This window comes from Haliaeetus leucocephalus, unplaced genomic scaffold, assembly GCF_000737465.1.
Source record: "Haliaeetus leucocephalus isolate CR32 unplaced genomic scaffold, Haliaeetus_leucocephalus-4.0 Scaffold506, whole genome shotgun sequence".
Lineage (NCBI taxonomy): Eukaryota > Metazoa > Chordata > Aves > Accipitriformes > Accipitridae > Haliaeetus > Haliaeetus leucocephalus.
In genome coordinates, this window is record NW_010972942.1 from 8523386 (window position 1) to 8541160 (window position 17775).

Below are 17775 nucleotides of genomic sequence, written 5' to 3' on the forward strand. Positions count from 1 at the left end.
ACTGGCTGCTTCTAAACACACTATGGATCTCATAAATGACAGCCATGAGATCTATGAATGAGATCAAATCTGGATGGCAATTAGTATACAGCTGAGTAAACCTTTCAGTTAATTGAAGACTTTTAAATTAAAATCTGAATATGATGGGAAATACATAAAATTTCTACAAAAATTAAATGGAAATATTTTTGCTCTTTTGTTTTGTGTATTTGTGGTGAAAAGCAATTGTTCTGTTACCACCTTTAGTCACAGTAACTATATCTTTGACTATCCATAAGGGCATACTTCTGGAGCCACAAAATTTTATTTGTCTGGAACAAATACTGTACTTTTCAAAGGCAATTCTTTAATGAAAATAAGGTGTTGGTTTTTGTGTTTTGGTTTTTTTTTTTGGTTTTGTTTTTTTTAGAAAACACCTTTCCAGCCTTTAATATAGAGAAATTGTAAACTCGCAGGAGAGAAATTCTACACCAATGAATTCAGTGAACAGGCTGCTAATGGTTTCTTAATCAGCTCTCCTAAGTTTATAGTAAGAAAACGGAAGAAAAAAAAAGATGAATTAAAGGCATAAAAATGTGACTTAGAACATAAATATTTAATTCTTGGAAAATTAATCACTCTGTCAATAGGCAAATGAAACCTATAACTCACAGAAGTTCCTATACACATATATTATAGTGGTGGGACAATAAAGATATGTTGGAAAATGTTAAAATTCCTGTTTCTTCTTTGGGGACCCGAAATTCATACACAGGATAGTATATTTCGGTGCAAATAACAAATACTTACGTTCTTGGTTTGGATACTATTCACAAGAAGACTAGTCATTTGTCTGTGCTGATGAAAGTGTTTAAAAAATGAATTTGTATAAATGTTCACTCAAAGATGACCAAACTCTGAATGTGCCTAAAATTAAGAAATGCTTAAATAGTATTTCAATAAACCCATCATTTTTTTTTCTATCTCTATTTATAGACTTTATACCTGCAAAAACACGGCCATTTCTGGCTCTTCCATGAACTGGATTCCTGATTCAACAAGCTTTGACACAGCTTCCAAATGATCCGCATACTTCTTCATCAGGGAGCGGACGTGTTCCAGTTTCTCCTCTTGGGTTCTAGTGATTATTTGTGTCATCTCATTTTTTCTTTCTTCCAGTACAGAATAGAGATAATCAAATTTTTCACACAGCTGCTCTTTCTGTCGTCTGCAGCATTCCTGTGAATCAGTTGGTTTATGTTTAACATGTTATGTTCTTAAAAGAGTTTCTATTTTTACAGTTACTTGGAAGCATTTTCATCAAAGAAATTCCTCTTTCTGAACAGTGCAAAGGATTCTGAATGACCCCAGAGACTTTTAGAATTTTCAAAGTCCAAGCTATTGGAACAAAAGTTTTAAAACTGTTCTCAAACTCTGAGTTTCAAGCCTCTGAAAGCCCCTAAACAGATTATTGTATAACTTGTCAGTCTGCTAAAAAAATTGTGAAAGGTATTTATGATGTCTGTAGTGAGACGTCAAAGTCTGCGGAAAAGGTAAAGAACCCCACCATATTAGCAGCTGTGTTCATTTGCATGAACAGAATGTTTTTTAAAGAAGCGATCATCTCAAATCAGCTCTGGAGAATTTTCATTTTCTACCAGAGAACCTGGAACTATCCTGGCTGGGCATGATTTTCACATACGCCCTCTCAGACTTTATTTTGACAATAGGTGTCCATTATGTTCCATTTACTGTGCACTGAATGAGGTAGAGGTACCACAAAGAAAATGGTGTGTGACAAAAACACAAAGACAAGAACGAGGAATCTGATTCCAACCCTACCTTCAGGCAGTGTTTTTCACATCATTTTTTGAGACACTTTTATTGTCCTTCCAACCAGACAACATAGCATATTTCACTGAGTAAGGAGGATGGGTTTGATGACTGCTTCATTGAGCGCTCTCTAACAAGAACACGCTGCACTTGCAAGGGAGGATTTATGGGGAGGAAATTGGAGACAGGTTATCTATAATGTCTGAGGTCTACCAAACAGAAGTACTTGAGTCATCTGTGTGCCCCAGGGCTTAACCTTATTGTGGTTATATCTGGTTGGGGATGGTGGCGGTTATTTAAATCTCTTTGCTAGGAACTGAGGCTGAATCAATTCCTCATCTTTGTCCCTTAAGGCATAATACTGAGATCCTGGCAGCACAGGATTATTAACAGTCCCACAGTACTTCTGGAAGTGATAAGACTGATTATTCATAGCACTTGGCTAGAGAGAATCCCACTTTTTTCTTGACTTTCAGCCAGAGCTCTTTCCTATGAGTGGTGACAGTCTGCTCTGTATCGTTCAAAGGAGAAAGCCTTTCAAAGATGGACGTGTGGCCAAAAATCACTGTCTACATTGAGGGGAGGGGAGTGAATACAGATCTTGTTGCATTGACCCAGGTATCCACCTCTGCTTCCCAGTAAGGAAGACTAGGCTAAACAGGCACTTCTAATTTAAAACTCCTTGCATGGGGGCAGGCTTGGCCTGCCCTTCTGGAGGTCCTTGCCACTTCCCAGAAATTCCTGATTAGTGAATTCTAGGGTGCGGATAAGGAGGCTTTTGAACCAAGTGAGTCATGGTTCCTGGGTGTCATTCTATTGTTCAGGCCTCAAATAATCTTCCTCTTGTCTTTCCCTCCTCTCTTAACTTCCTCCCAGTGTTTCCTTCACTTCTGCTTGCTCCAGGCTCCTCTTCGGTTTAGTCTACAATGACCTACTCTGAAACGTCATTCAGATCACTTGTAAAACAACCTTAATTTCAAGACAGGTGTGTGCTGCCTTTGCCATTTGGCACAGGACAAGTGTTAGGGGAAGAAGAGCAAGAGAGTGATAGCAGGTTGCCCTGAGAGAGCCTTCCCTATCTCTAAGCTCTAATATATAATATTTCCTGCCAGCAGATGTGACAGAGTTTGAACCTCAAGAGTGACAGTGCAGAATGGTTTCCGAACTGCAAATGCTGAAATATTTCTGAAATATTCTCTTTCTGTATACAATGTTCTCTGCCTGATGGAATTACTCTAATCAGATTCTGAGTAATGAAGAAGGTTAACAAATACATGACTTTCCAATCTGAAAAGTTCTCAGCCTTTTTGTTCTTTAAAGCACAGTTACAGCAAAAAGAAAGGGTCCTTGCCGCTGAGCATGAGTTGCACTGCTTGTTCTGAAGTATCTGTATTGACTGGACTACGCTATTAGCATTTGAAAGAAACACTGTAATTTTTCCGTCATTGTTTGACTCATATTGTTTACAGGGCTAAACAGTACTTAATTATTTATTATTGTTTTCCAGTATTTAGCTGGAATTTAGCACTTTATATTCCCTTTTTTTTATTTTCAGTATAATATGTGAATTTGGTCTACCTTTCAATCAGTTAAAAACTATACAAGTATTAATCAATTTTTTTGTTTGTTTTTCTGGCTTTTAGGGTTGGATAGGAGCAATAGCTAAATATAGAACTGTAGGCTATTGCTTACTACAGCTAAAAGGAAAATGATCATGTATTTTCTGCTAAAGCCGGTATTTATTGTTCCCTACAAAGTGTTACGCAGAGAGAGGAGACATTCCTTGGATTATAAGTGTTACTTCCATGTGTGCACATTTCTCAGCTCTAGCTGTAGCTTTTCATCTTCAAGGACAAACTGATGTCAATTCAGACAAAGCTCTTACGTGGTGGGAAATGTGATTTGCTTGAAATGTAACATGGAAGTGCCAAGGTAAGCTCTAAGATCTATTTTCTGCAATCTTTGACTTTAAAGGTGAAAAGGCTGTTAAAACATCTGAAGGTAAAATGGCTGCACTTTCTTTGGGCTTTGAGTTTAAAGGTTAGACTTTAAACTGAGTGGATGACTCTGAGGAAGCTAGTTTCAGAAACTGTTGTATTTATTAAGGTATTTTTAGCACAGTGTTTTCTCCATACTTCAGACTAGATGTTTGAAGTTTTGTCTCTGGTTCAGCCAGTTCAACTTAAATGAGTATAAGCTTTTGCTTTTGTATCATTCAAATTTCTGCAGTTAACCTACTTGAAAGGCTTGTTTCTGTCTGCAAAGTCCTGATAGCAGTTAATTTCATCCTTGCGACATGAAGGCTTCCTGACTACAAAGTTCTGACTGCTGCTAACATGCTCTCTCATTTACTTGGGCTAATGGTTTGATGTTCTTTGAACCAAATTTGGACATTTTCTGTTCTTCCTTGCTCTGAGGAAATAGGAGCCTTGGGCAATTGTGTACATAGATTGTGGAATCAACTTTTCTTACCAATTAAAATCTGTACATCTTGGATTAACTTCTTTTTCTCTGCCATTTCTCTTTTCTGCTCGAGTTCTAAAGGGTCAATATAATTCTAATTGGGCTGAGAGGGATGCAACTCCTTCACTAGATGCTTCATCAAACTCTGATCACAAAATCAATTCATATGAGCTCCTTTCAGCCTATTGCTCTGTGATGCTCAAATTGGTCAGAGCTGATATTTATATTTGCTTTTCTGATGCAAATCTCTTGGAGGAAATGAAAGCCACTTCTGCCATTGAATGACACAAAACTAATTCCAGCCCAGTCAGAGTAAGAACTTTACCAGAAAATCCAGTAAGAACCCAAACTCTTCCCTCCCATGAGCAACAAAACAAGACTCCTTAAAGGGCAACATAAGTCTATTTTAAAAGTACTTCTGCACAGAAGGTAAAGCAACCAAATACAGAGCTCACTGATATCCTTGGAAGCCACGCTGTGGCTACCCTGTGGCTGAGACTAAAGCTCTGTTCACAGGCTCTATGCCACTGAGAATGCTGAGCAAACGTGCTGGTATGGATTATCCTTACTCTTTGTCCTCAACCACATGGCCAATGTCAGAGGCAGGGTGCCGAGCAGGATGTATCCTTTGGTTGAGGAAGTACAGCTGATACTGTACAAAGCCACAGGTAATGGTTTTGCGAAACTATGTGGGAACGCATTTGGGCAAAGTGAGGTCTGTTAAAGAATGGTCATTACCAGCAGTTTAAAAGATGTGACTTCACACTGAAAGAACTGCATTTAAAGAGATGGTACCTACCTCAACCGTCTTGCAGGTCTCCTCCAGCTGCGTGACTATCCCTTGCACTCTGTCGTTGCTCCCCACCAGGACTGCAATGCCATCACTCAGCTCGGACTAGGCAGTAAGGGGAGAGCAAGCAGGAGGGTTAGACACCATCACACTTCAGGGTGGCACATCTAACAGTGGGGAGCAGGAGACAAATGAGCCATAACATCTTCTTTCCACCAGAACCATGGAAAATTGGAGCTTTACCTGCCCACACATTACCTGCTAGTACTTTGACATTTGTTTCGTCTCCCAAAACACTATGAAAACATTGTCATTTTGAAACTTTTCATGGAGAAGAAACTGTGGTTTGGAAAGGAGGAAGCGCTTTGTTCTAGGAGGTTCTTCCAGATGTTTTTGTCTGAAGTGCTGTTTCAAAAGCCCCAAAATATTCCCTTTGGGTTTGTTGAGAGAAAAGACTGTTTCTCGAGAGGCTGGGTTTTTTAGTGTCTCCATCTAGCCATGCCGCTGCGGTATTTCCCTGAGGACTGTGGCTCTTGGCCCTGGAGACGACAAGAGGTGGCCAATGGATCTGGAGGGACCCGGGCACTACAGACCCCCTGGCATGAGGGCAGTGGGGCCAGGGCTGGGGCTGTGGTGAGAGAGGAAGGGAGAAAAGGAGGAGGAGAAGGTAAAGGCTGAGCCACTGGCATGAGGGAAACCGGTGGAAGAAGGAAATGGCCTGAGTGTGGGGATGGAGATGACTGTGAGGTATCCTTAGAAGAGGAGAGACACAGAAGCTAGTCCCTAGGGAACTTGGTGAGAGTGCTGGGGAAGGTGAGGGGCCCTTGGCACATGGCTGTAGTGACAGAGGCAACCATGTCTGTGGCCTCCATAGCTTTGTAAAGGATTCTTTGAAGCATGCATCCTGCAGCCTCTGGGTTACGCCTCCAGTCTTGGACATGACAGCCCCTTTCCACAGGCACTCTGGGAAGGAAACTATGACTTGCAAATCTCCATGCAAAGGGAGTGACTGGGGGCATGGATTCAGTCCAAGAAACTTCTCCCCCTTCTCCCTCCTTTTTTGATTGAAAAGGATGATATGTAACTACTTTCCTAAAGTGACTTCTCATTTGTAGTTTCCACACACAAGCATCTGTGTGACAAAGTTGGAGGCTGGGATTGCAAACCTGGCCTGTCTGATTGCTTGCCCCACTGGGACCCTCCAGAAAAATGAGCTGTTTATCTCAGGAGGATAACCCAGTGAGTCAGGTTTTAAATTAAGACTGTATTAAAAATAAACAAGTCTTTTACTGGTGACAGCAAGGGCAGAGGATGTTAGGTACATCCTGTGCAGCCAACTATTGAGTATTCCTGCATTCACTTGCAAAAGGAGGTTTTTCACTTAACTTTTCTTAAAAAATGGGATGCTGAAAGGCAAAAGTGGCTGATAGATAACTATCTGGTTTGTAATGGTCTATTCTCCTTCCAGTTCATGTGCTGGAATTCCACTTGCTTTTCTGATCTAAAAGCACTGAAAAAAAGAGATTAGGAACCTCAAAAGAGAGGTCCTCAGCTTCACATCAAATCACTGTCTAAAATGTTTACTCACTGTACTAACAAAAATTGGGACACTGTAATATCTTTCTGTGTGATCTCTCATAAATTTACTTTCCTGTGTTTCTAAACAGTTCCTACAGATTTGTGTAAGCCTTTCACTCACACACAGGAATGGCAAAGGCATCCCCAGGCCCCTTTGGAAACTCGCAGGAAGCCCATGGGAATACTTTCCTGTTGATGGTCCTGTCAGTTGCTGGGAGGACTATGAGAAGCAAAAAGATATTTACCTTCTGTCGCTGGTAAACGTTTGTGAGAGGAGCAACTTGACAGTCTTTGTGGGCACCAAAAACTTTGCACAAGGAGCAGGTGGGCATTTCACAGTTCAAACAGTAGATATTAATTCTCTCATCTTCATGCTCTTCGCACATTGGCTGGTCACACTTCCTTTCAGGTCTGCAAAAGAAAACAAATTTAAAACAAGCTTGGTGCCCATGAGTTTCTGATGACAGCACTTAGGGTATCAGCATGAAATACGGTACATTCGTCTAGCAGTGCCCAAGGCTGACCTGAATACACAGCGTAGACTTAAACCTGCCACATGGGATGATTAAATAGACAACGGTACAGTTTAATGTCCTGACACAACAGGATATGATGACAATATAGCAACATGACTTCATATGAGGATGGGCGTGTGACTGAACCCTCACTCATATTTAAAAATGTAAATAACCTCACTAAGACTGATCTTAGACTACTTGTGTACTTTAATTAGCATGTTATCTAACATCTGTCTGAAATATGAAACATATGTAATTTCTTTTGGGTTCATCATGCAAAATGTTGGGCACTTGGCCTTAATGCAGCAAAGCTCTTTTGCAGGGGACTAATCTGAAGCAAGAGTTGTAGGTATTGATGGACCTTTATGCCCTTAACTCTCTATCTCTGCTGATGAGGTTTGTGAGGCCCGGGTCAGGACTGTCAATATCAAACAGGACTGGGTCCTTATGGCCTTTACACTAGGCCAGCAACCAAAATATGGTCTCACAAAAATTAATTTTAGCTGGGTGGCACATTCCTAACTTGTACAGTATTGAACTTTTTAACAGTAGGTAACTTGATTGTAACTGTCACCAAGGGCATGGGTTACACAAGAAGCATTCCTCCCCTGTGCTAAGCCAGGAACTGTTACCAGACTATAGCTCAGTCCTGATCTTCTCTTCACCAAAATGATTTAGCCATACACACATAAGTCAGTCCCTACTATTTTAGGAACTGATTTAGTTGTAGCTTCCTTTAAATGAGCCACTTAACTGACGTTCCTAGTGTAAGTGAAATCTCTGGTCCAGTCTTTGTGGGCAGGCTGATGCTTTTCTGAGCCCACGCTTCAGGCTTAGCACCCTGAGCACATCCGTGGCAAGCATGTGAGTATGTGAGGATGTGGTACCAGAGGATAGGGTCAGTAGATTGATGGAGGGAGTGTGCCTGGGGGTTCAAGCCTCCAAAGTTTGCCACTCCTACTGTAGCAACGTTAAATATTCCCAGCATAAGCCATTATCCCCTTCTGCTACCATCTGGAAGGAGAACTATGACTTACCTGTAGCAAGTGGAGCAATGGCATCATAGAAATATATCTTTTCATCATTAGACAGAAAATATTTTCCCGAACTATAGAATATAATGAAATTACATGGAAACATTCTTTTTAAAGCCATTCTGCAGAGCTCTGTAGCAAGGAGGTAACCAGTCACTCTATTCAAGTTTAAAAATGTATCAAAAAATAATTATTTTAGATTATATTACAATAGAGTTTTTCAATTTAATTTGGTAGAGTGGACATGGCATTTACTTTTTAATGACAAAGTACAGGTTTTCTCTTCCAAAGGAAATGGAATGTGATCAATTAGATGCATTTAAAAAAAGATCAAGCAACAAATAAAATGTCTCATGCATTAATATTTTTTAATTTCAAGATGGCATTGGAATTTAAAGGGTTCGTAAGGAAAATCTGTAATCTGCAATATAACACGCTACAGCAGAATAAAACAAGATGGACGCTTCTGAAGGAAGCCAGTATTATTTGGGTCAGATTTCTAACGTACATTTACATAAGGCACTCAATGTGTCAAATCCAGCGTCTTTTCAATGCTAGTCAAGAGAGGTGTGTCTCCACCACAAAAACTGCTTTACATTGTTTGCAAACAATGCTTTACATTGACTGCAAACAGTGCCTAATATATTCAAGTTATAGTGCACCAGTGGAAGGGCCCGCATGTGAGGGCAATAACAGACAATGAATTTCAAAACGATTAATTAAGCATGAAATAGCTGCTTTTCCTGCAAATATTTACAAGACCAGAAGCAGAAACTACCAGAATGTTATTTGACACTGGAATGGTGCCACTAGCATAAAAGACACATTGCACAGGGCAAAAAGGTGACGGTGTCAAGCAAGTTCAGCCAGAAGTAGCCAACCTTCAAAGGTGCCGCAAAGAGCTGGAAGAAACCTGGCAGAACTCCCTGAACTAGTGGGGCCCTGAAGGCAGTGACAGAAGACTAGAAGTAAACAGATCTACAGTCTCCTTCCTAGGCTGTGCAAAAGGAGAGACTTTTAGCACAACATTCCCTGACTTCAGAGGGGATCCTCTAGGTCTATGTTGGTGTAGCAAAGGTCAAAACACAACCTCTGAGTTTAAAATGGTGGCTGCTCCTGAAACAGGAGATTAAAGAGTAGCCGATAGGAAAATGACAGCATGGCTTTAGCAGAAGGAAAGATTTGTCACAAATGTGCTTGTGACCAAAGAAGTGGCAGGTTGCTGAAATGGCCTAATAGCTTTGTGCTCCCTGTGTTCGACTGTTACAGGCTTATTCTTTTCCGTTAAAATTGGGTTTGGACCTTAATGTGTGGAGTGTTGTGCATGTTTTATGGAAAGGAAGATTCTCAGCACTGGTAAGGCCACAACCTGGAGTATTGGGTCCAGTTCTGGGCTCCTCAGTACACGGGAGACATGGACATACTGGAGAAAGCCCAGCAAAGGGCCCTCATGATGATTAAAGGTCTAGAGCATGTCTCCTGTGAGGGAAGGCTGAGAGAGCTGGGACTTTCAGCCTGGAGCCTTTATAAGAGAAGGTTGAGAGGGATCTTAACGATGACCTTGATCTTATCAATACCTTCAGGTATCTAAATACTTTAACAGAGGGCGTAACAAGGATGGAGCCAAGGTCTTTTCAGTGGCACCCAGTGACAAGATCAAAGGCAATGGGCATAAACTGAAACACAGGAGGTTCCCTCTGAATATCAGGAAACACTTTTTCACTGTGAGCATGACCAAGAACTGGCACAGGTTGCCCAGGGAGGTTGTAGAGTCTCCATCCTTGGAGATACTCAAAAGCCATCTGGACTCAAAAGCCATAGTCCTGGGCAACTGGGTCTGGGTGGCCCTGCTTGAGCAGGAGGGTTGGACTAGATGACCTCCAGAGGCCCCATCCAGTCTCAGCCATTCTGTGATTCTGTGATTTGGTGAGAAAATGCAAAGTTGCTGGGCATATAAAGGAGGACACTTTAATTAAGGACATGGTAAGACCTTAGGAAAACTGCTGTTTAGTTAGAAGGCATGTTTTCCTTAGGATTTTTACAAATCCAGAAAGGTCTCTACTGAAATCCTGAATCCAACTTTGATGGTGTTAATTTATTGAGTACCCTAAGATAGCTGTAGCCCTTCCTGTACAATAACATCACCTAGTGCCTGCACCTAGTCAGGGGATGGAAAGAATCTGCATGACTGCATGAGGCTCAGTCAGGTCATTAGTGAAGATATTAAACTGTATTGGCCCCAGTATCAATCTTGGACATACTCCACTAATGACTGGCCTCCACCTGACTTCATGGTGCTCACCATGACCCTTTGAGTCTGGCAGTTCAGCCAGTTTTCAGTCCACTTCACTGTCCACTCTAGACCTTATTTCATCAGTTTGTCAACAAAGATGTTACAGGAGACAGTGTTGAAAGTCTAGGTAAACAACATCCACTGCTCTCCTCTCATTCACTGAGTTAGTCATCTCACTATAAAAGGCTATCAGGTTGGTCAGGCTGATTTCCCCTTCATAAATCCATGCTGACTATTTCTAATCACCTTCTTGTCTTTTATATGTTTGAAAATAGTTTCTAGGAGGGTTTGCTCGGACAACTTTCCAGGGACCAGTGTGAGGATGACCAGCCTATAGATCCCTGGATTCTGCTCCTTGCCCTTCTTGAAGACTGGAGTAACATTTGCTTTCTTCCAGTCCAGTCCTCAGGAACCCACCCCGATCACCATGACCTTTCAAAGATTATTGAGAGTGGCCTTCCAATGACATCAGCCAGCTTCCTCACCCCTCATGGGTGCCTCTCATCAGGATGTCAATTTTTTTTTTTAAATATTCCCTAACCTGATCCGCCTCCACTGAGGCTAAGTCTTCCTTGGTCTAGACTTTCCCGCTGGTCTTGGGGGCCTGGGACTCTTGAAGACTGATCTTACCAGTAAAGACCGAGGTGAAGAAGGCATTGAGTACCTTGGCCTTTTCTATGTCCTTTGCCACAGATGCCCCTGCTCCTTTTAGTGGTGAACGCACACTTTCCCTAATCTTCCTTTTGCTGCTGATGTACCTGTAGAAGCTCTTCATTTTAGCTTTCATGTCCCTTGCCAGATTCAGTTCCAGGTGGGCTTTGGCTTTCCTAACTCTATCTGTACATGCTTGGGCAGTTTCTCAAAGTATTCCTGAGTCATCTGTCCACCGTCTTTTTGCTTCTTTTTTAATGTTTTATTTTTATCAGGAGCTCCCTGTTAATCAAAGCTGGTATCCTGCCACCATTGCTTGAGTTCATGTATATGGGGATAGACCATTCGTGAGCTTGGAGGAGGTGTTCCTTGAAAATCAACAACAATGATGGACCCTCCCCAAACCAGTGAAAAGCCCATCAATACCCAGGGTAGAAATGGGGCTTCAAAAATGGGAACACCATAAAAGTTCATATGGACTTAGGGATTCCTGCAGCTCCATTACACTAGTACTATCATGAATGCTTGGCCCAAGAAAACCACTGGTGCAGGTGAGCTTGGGTCTTTGTCTTGGTGGGGAGTTGGAGAAGATCCAGGTGATCTCTCTCCTCACCTCTCTTGCTGCACAGTCTGCAGGGCTCCTCCTGTGGCTCCCTTGCTTCACGACCTGTGGGCAGGGAGCCCATCTCCCTGGCCCAGCCTATCTGAGGTCCTCAGGCATCCCTGCAGCCCATCCTGGAAAGCCACATCCTCCCTTGCGAGCTCTGGCCGAGGCCTCTGAGGTGTGAGGGATAGCTGCTCCTGGTGGTGCTGGCTACCCCATCCGGCAGCATGTCACCACTGTTGCAGAGCCCATGTACATACACTGCCCTCAGCACAGTGCCTGGTCCCTGCTGCGCACGCTGCTCCATCTGTGCTTGGGTCTGCAGGGACAGCCTGTACCTAGGGCTCTCCTTGGTAGGTGCAAGGCAGAAAGAGCACTCGACCCTCCCTGATCAGGATGCAGCTGGTAACAAAGCCCAAAGCACCTTTTGATCAGGAATAGCCAGCCGAGCTCGTTAGAGGCTGCCAGATCTTGTGAGAAGTCACAGCCTCCTGTTGCTATCCTTTCCTGGTGGCAGCAGGCACCCTGATGTTCCTCAGATAGTTCAGGTAATCAGTGGCCTACAGACTTTCAAAGATAGGTTTAATATTTTAGCCAACTCTATTTCCACTGGGTTCAGTCCTTTGCCATCCTTTAAAGCTTTGTAGGAGCCACGTCCTGCTTGAAGAATTCTTTCCTTGTGTTGCTAATAGATTCTAAATTGGGCAACAGGCTACGCTACCATCAGCTGGAATTTGATTAGCAATTGGATAAAAGACCATATGATGTGATTTTTAGTAACAGGAGGGGCTGCATGTGAGGGCTTGGGCAGACTCTCCCAACACCATAGCTCAGCTCCTGCCCCAGCTTTTATTTTAAAAAAACCCAATTCCTTAATCCAAATAGAAACTCAAATCTAAAAAAATTTTTTTAATTTTTTTTTTTTTTTTTTTTTTTTTTTTGCCTAAGCAGGAGATAAAGCTTGCTCCCTAGCTGAATTCTGCTCACTCTCCTAAGTTCATGTGAAATGCAGCTGGGAGCTGGCACCATTCTGGCACACACACTTATGGTGAATTATACCTACAGGAGGACTTGAGGGGAAGAGGCTCCTGTCTGGAAATCACAGGTGCTGCCAGTTTGAAGGGTTGTCTTGGGAAGAAACAAGGAGGCAAAGGTCACATCTCACCTTTCCTCTTATGTACCTCTGCCAGACCCCAGCGCTCTGGAACAGACTGGTACAAAAGGAAGAAGTGGAGAAGACTTGATTTCCCTTGACGTTTTGGTTTCAGTGGGACAGCACTGGGCAAAGCCATGGCAGATCTTGCTCACACTCTCATGGGAGCCTGAGGGACGTTAGGCAGATGGAGATAAGCAGCTGAGGCCTACAAAGTGCCAAATAGTTTAGATAATGCTGCTATGCATTGCCGCTGCTACGTAACCCTGACGATAGCTTTCGTTCTAAGGACATACATGAAGGTTAAATAAGCACCTTAACAAACTACATAAACAAATCTTTTGGACAAATATCTCAGCAAATATATGTTCATATCTGTATTTTTTCTATTCTCCCCTTTTATTCATCATGTGTTTTACTTTCATGGAATTTAAAAAAAGTCTACTAAATCTCTTACATTTCTGTTTAACTGAACTTTGTTCCAATTGCCCATGAACTAAATGGGAAAAGGAGCTGCATTTCTTTATTTTTTAAGTTAAATACAACTGTGAGCTGAAAAAAAACAAAACCAAGAAAGACATGAGGATGCACATGTCCAGCTTATTTGATCACAAGCAAAGTCCACCACCGTAGCTTTGCTGATTCATTTCCTCCGAGATTTTCCTGACTAAAATAATATTTGGGTATCAATGACACACACAAGGGTAGCTTGGCACCGAGCATGAAGGGCAGCAGAAAGGACAATTTTAAGCCAACTTCATGCTCTCAGATGCTTTGGAGCTCCAACCTATGCCCAGCTACAACTGTCCCCGAAGGGATTCAAACAGCCAAGAATAGCCAAAGCCACCGTCGGGCTCCAAAACATTCTCTCTGCTGGCGACTGACCTCCTCTGCCGGAGGAGGGTAGAAGTGCCCTAAGGCATCCCAGGCACTGGACTCCGACACTTGCATCCACATGCTCCAGCAACACCACCTCATTGTCCCTGTGAAACCCAGCTCATTGTTGGGGTAGGATGGGAAGATTGTCAGGGAGCATGTCCAGGATTACACCTTCTTTCAGGTGTACAAAAAACCTTGCTGTACAAAACACCTTGCCATATAAAACTGGCCCTATGGATCCATGCTGGTTGCAAAAGGCAGCTTCCCTGGGTGCGAGCTGCTTGCTTGGTGGCCTGGGACCAGGCTTAGCATCCCTCCCTACCTTACTACGTTCCCCATGGTGGTAACAGGCGTCCAACCCATCCCAGGGAAAGAGAGATGAGAACACATTTTTCTGTTGCTGGATCCATTACACATTCAGTGCAGGCAATTAACATTCAGGAGTAATCTTACTTTTTAGGATTAACCCATTCTTCGGTCCTGATTCTTGTGCACAGCCACACAGCACTAATAAGTATTATTTCTGGCTATTCCTTCTCGTTTATGGAGACCTAAATAAGACTTGATTTCATGAGTTCATATCCCAAGCTGACAGGAATGAAGATTATTTTTATTGAGTTTTGATTTGACACTATGATGCAGGGTATCTTCTGTGTGAAATTCAGTTTTCTTCTTGCACTGTCTGTCCCTCAGTATTTTCTAACAAGATTTGAAATTTCTTTCCCTACTTTAGTATGAGAATGCACAGGTTAAAGACAAATAAGAATTGTCTGAACTGTTTAAAATAAATGATGTGAACCTAGCTACTTTTCCCTTATTCGTGTGACTAGCCATTCATATCAGTAGGGCTTTGCTTGCATGGGTGAATGTCGCTCATGTGAATAAGCATGGCACAATCCCCTGCTATAAGTGGCAGCAGGGAAATCCAGCATCTATTTGGATACGGGTTTCTGTGCTTAGCAAGAGCTGATTTCATTGCACAGCAAACAGACAGGCATGCATGGCAGCACGATCCCTTTCCGCATTTCCAAGAGAGAAAACAACTAAGTCAACCTCACGTGCGCTAAACGGAAAGACCAAAGGCCACCAGCCTCCTAAGCCACGTCTGCTTTTGTGGCAAACCTCCTGTGAAGGGCACACATTCACTCGTTACCTTGTGGACTCCTGCTTGTAGATGTCGATGATGTTCTCCACCAGCAGGTTCCTCTGCAGCCCGTAGACACCGTGCCGGTCAAGGACCACTTCGTGCCTGCAGGAGGGACAGCGAAAGCGGCCTCCCGACGCCATGGTTGTGCCTCCCCTCGTCGGCAGGTAGGGGTTGGAGGCCTGCTCTTGCCAAGCAGCACAAGGAGAGGTGAGTAAGGCCACGCAGACCCATGAAAACCTCTTTCAAAAGCACCGGGGCAAAAACAAGCTTGCAGGAAACTGTTTGTCAATATGCTCAAGGAGAGGGTAGCTCCAAAACCCACCCCCAGGAAAGCACCCGGCGACTGCAGGGTGAGGGGCCGGTTCCTCAGCTCACACACGCGGCCGTGTCCCCGCAGCCAACAGGTGACACTTTAATCTGCTGCGAGCTCAGCCCTGGCCCCTGGGGACACTCAACTTCTGCTTTAAATCACTCCCCTGCCCCGTCTTGCCGACTTTTAAAAGCAATCAACCAAAACATGTGAAAAATCTGCTTTTCCATTCATTTCAGCCAGTGCTGCTTGGGAAGCAGAGCTTTCTGTGGGAAGAAACCTACCTGGAAAATGTCGCTGGCGCATTTCCGGCAGAGGTTGTGCTGGCAGGGCAGGATGACCACAGGCTTGGTGAACATCTCCAAGCAGATGGGGCAAATCAGCTGTTTCTCCAGGTTATCCATGGTTTGCTGCTCTTTGGAGAAGGACTTGTAGTTCAGGGAGGTGCTCATCCCTAGCTTTTCCAGGGGCATACGCTCAGGATCACGGCCTCGAGGAGGGGTTTCAGGGTTAATTTCCCTTGAAATAAGTCCAAGGCTGTGCTGTGATCAGAGGCTCTCTGGGTTGCTCTGGCTGGAGGACATTGTTTAAACGAGGGGCCGCAGGGAGCTGGGGCTGTTTTTAGCAGCGCAGCGTCACAAGATGCCACCCTGCTGTGCCCATATAAGCGCGTGAGAGGAGGACAGGCTGGGACAGGTGATGGCTGGCGGGGGGACGGGGGGGCGGCCGGCAGGGCCCTGGCTCTCCTCATTCGCACATGATGGCCTTCACCCCTTGAGGAGGAGGGCGAGTGATAAGCAAACACAACCCGCTCCCCCCCTTATCTCTGCACGGCTGTGGAGAGCGTAGGGCTGCCCCAGTCTGCCCAGCCACACGCCTCAGCCTAACAAACACTCCGGTTTGAGCAAGCAGCCATGGCCGTGAGATGCAGGGTGTAATTTTGCCTGTGTGTTTCAGCAGGCTCCAGGATCTTGCCTTTCCGAGGTGTGAAGCACATGTGGTTGCTGGAGAAGACAATAGGAGTGATGGCTGCATCGGAGCTCAGACACTTCAGGGTGTAAATATGTCACCACCTTGAGAACCAGTTAAAAAAAATTGCCTGCATATAACTGTGCTTAAGTTTCTTCCGGTATGATTTTTTTTTAGGAGCTGTAACATAAGAATCCAAGACGACTATTTAAGCCATTAACTCCACAGCGACTTAAATATGCAGCAAAAACATTATTTGAATTTCCTGACGAGAAAGAGATAGAAGAAATACAGTATGAAAAGCTTCCATTTGTACTGCTAGAGAATAGGTGCTAATTGTATATACTCTCTCTCTGCATAGTTTAATTCAAATATATTTTAGTTTTGGGCACTGCTGTGTTTATATCTGTTTATTAGACACTGATATCCCTCTCAGCTTGGCACATGTTCCAGAGTTATTTTTAAAATGACAATTTCCCAGATAATTTGTGGCATGTGATGCCTGATCTTAAGGGAAAGCCATCTGTGCTTCTACTTGCCAATAATTTATCACACAACTGTACAAGCAATAAATATCTCATCCTCAAATTTAAGCCAAAGTCCCTGTGTGTACTGTATAAAATCACTTTGCCACTGTACTGTACATGTAATCAGAATGTTGTCTTCTCTTTTAATCAATAACTCTAATACTTTCTCTGTTAAGTGTCTTGTAGAAAGCGCTCATGTTTATTCCACATCATGACTGTATAGGGCTTGCATCTGAAATATGCTGTAGAGCGGCTGAGCGAGTCCCCTCCGCGTCCAGGGGCAGAGCCCAACTCCAAAGCAGGGCCCTTTATCTGCTTGCAACACCAGTCTGGAAACTGCACTTCAGGGAAATAAAAAAGTGAAGCTTTTCATTGATTTCCACATGAAAATGAGTACTATTCTCTGCACGCAATGGCAATGAATCATATTAAATTAAATGTATTATTGACTATTTTAATTTCAATGCCTCGAATACTTTTTAAGTGTTTGGGTGAAATCCTGTACCCATTTGCAGCCCACCGAGCTGGAATTTCCCCTATGTAAACATACACATTTGTCAGCAGTCACATAAAACCAAATAGATTTTTCTGAAGTCTTGCATTCATGGGAAATTTGTGCTAGCTTAGTTAAACCCGTTTGAAATCACACCTTTGCTTTGACTGCCTGGTGCAGACAAGAGCCTGGAGCCGAGCAGGAGAAGCTGCTCCAGCAGCTGAGCTGTGGACAGCTGGTGCTTTAGCAGGGCTGGCGGGGAGTCTTTCCTGGCAGCAGCGAGAAGATATTTCTCTTCTTCCCCTCCCCTCCGTGGCTGGGTCAGAGGTGACCTTCCTGTCTGGAGGAATTTGAATGCCTCATTCCTACCCTCTTAACTCTGAGTCAGCTGCCCCTTGGGCATCAAGACCTGCTTATAAGGGGCTTTGAATGAGACGAGGAAAGCCACCTTTGCCTGGCGAGGCAGGCACTTCCACTTCACTGCACAGGGAGAAACAGAGAAATTCTGGGAGGAAAAGCTGAAGGTTAGAAATGCCAGTGCACAGAAGCACCTG

The 17775-nt window shown here is 43.5% G+C and overlaps 1 protein-coding gene across 2 annotated transcripts in view; it reads right to left on the reverse strand.

Annotated features, from left to right (window-relative positions):
* TRIM55 (tripartite motif containing 55) overlaps positions 1–15809 on the reverse strand; it is a 37951-nt gene extending 22142 nt beyond the window's left edge. For both annotated transcript variants that reach the window (XM_010575917.1, XM_010575916.1), the window contains exons 1-5: positions 15517–15809; positions 14929–15101; positions 6889–7054; positions 5075–5170; positions 985–1218 (exon numbers count right to left, since the gene is read on the reverse strand). In XM_010575917.1, the coding sequence (XP_010574219.1) occupies positions 985–1218; positions 5075–5170; positions 6889–7054; positions 14929–15101; positions 15517–15705 (858 nt within the window). In that variant the 5' untranslated portion in view covers positions 15706–15809. The remainder of the gene's footprint in view (positions 1–984; positions 1219–5074; positions 5171–6888; positions 7055–14928; positions 15102–15516) is intronic.
* Between the last annotated feature and the right edge of the window lie 1966 nt (positions 15810–17775).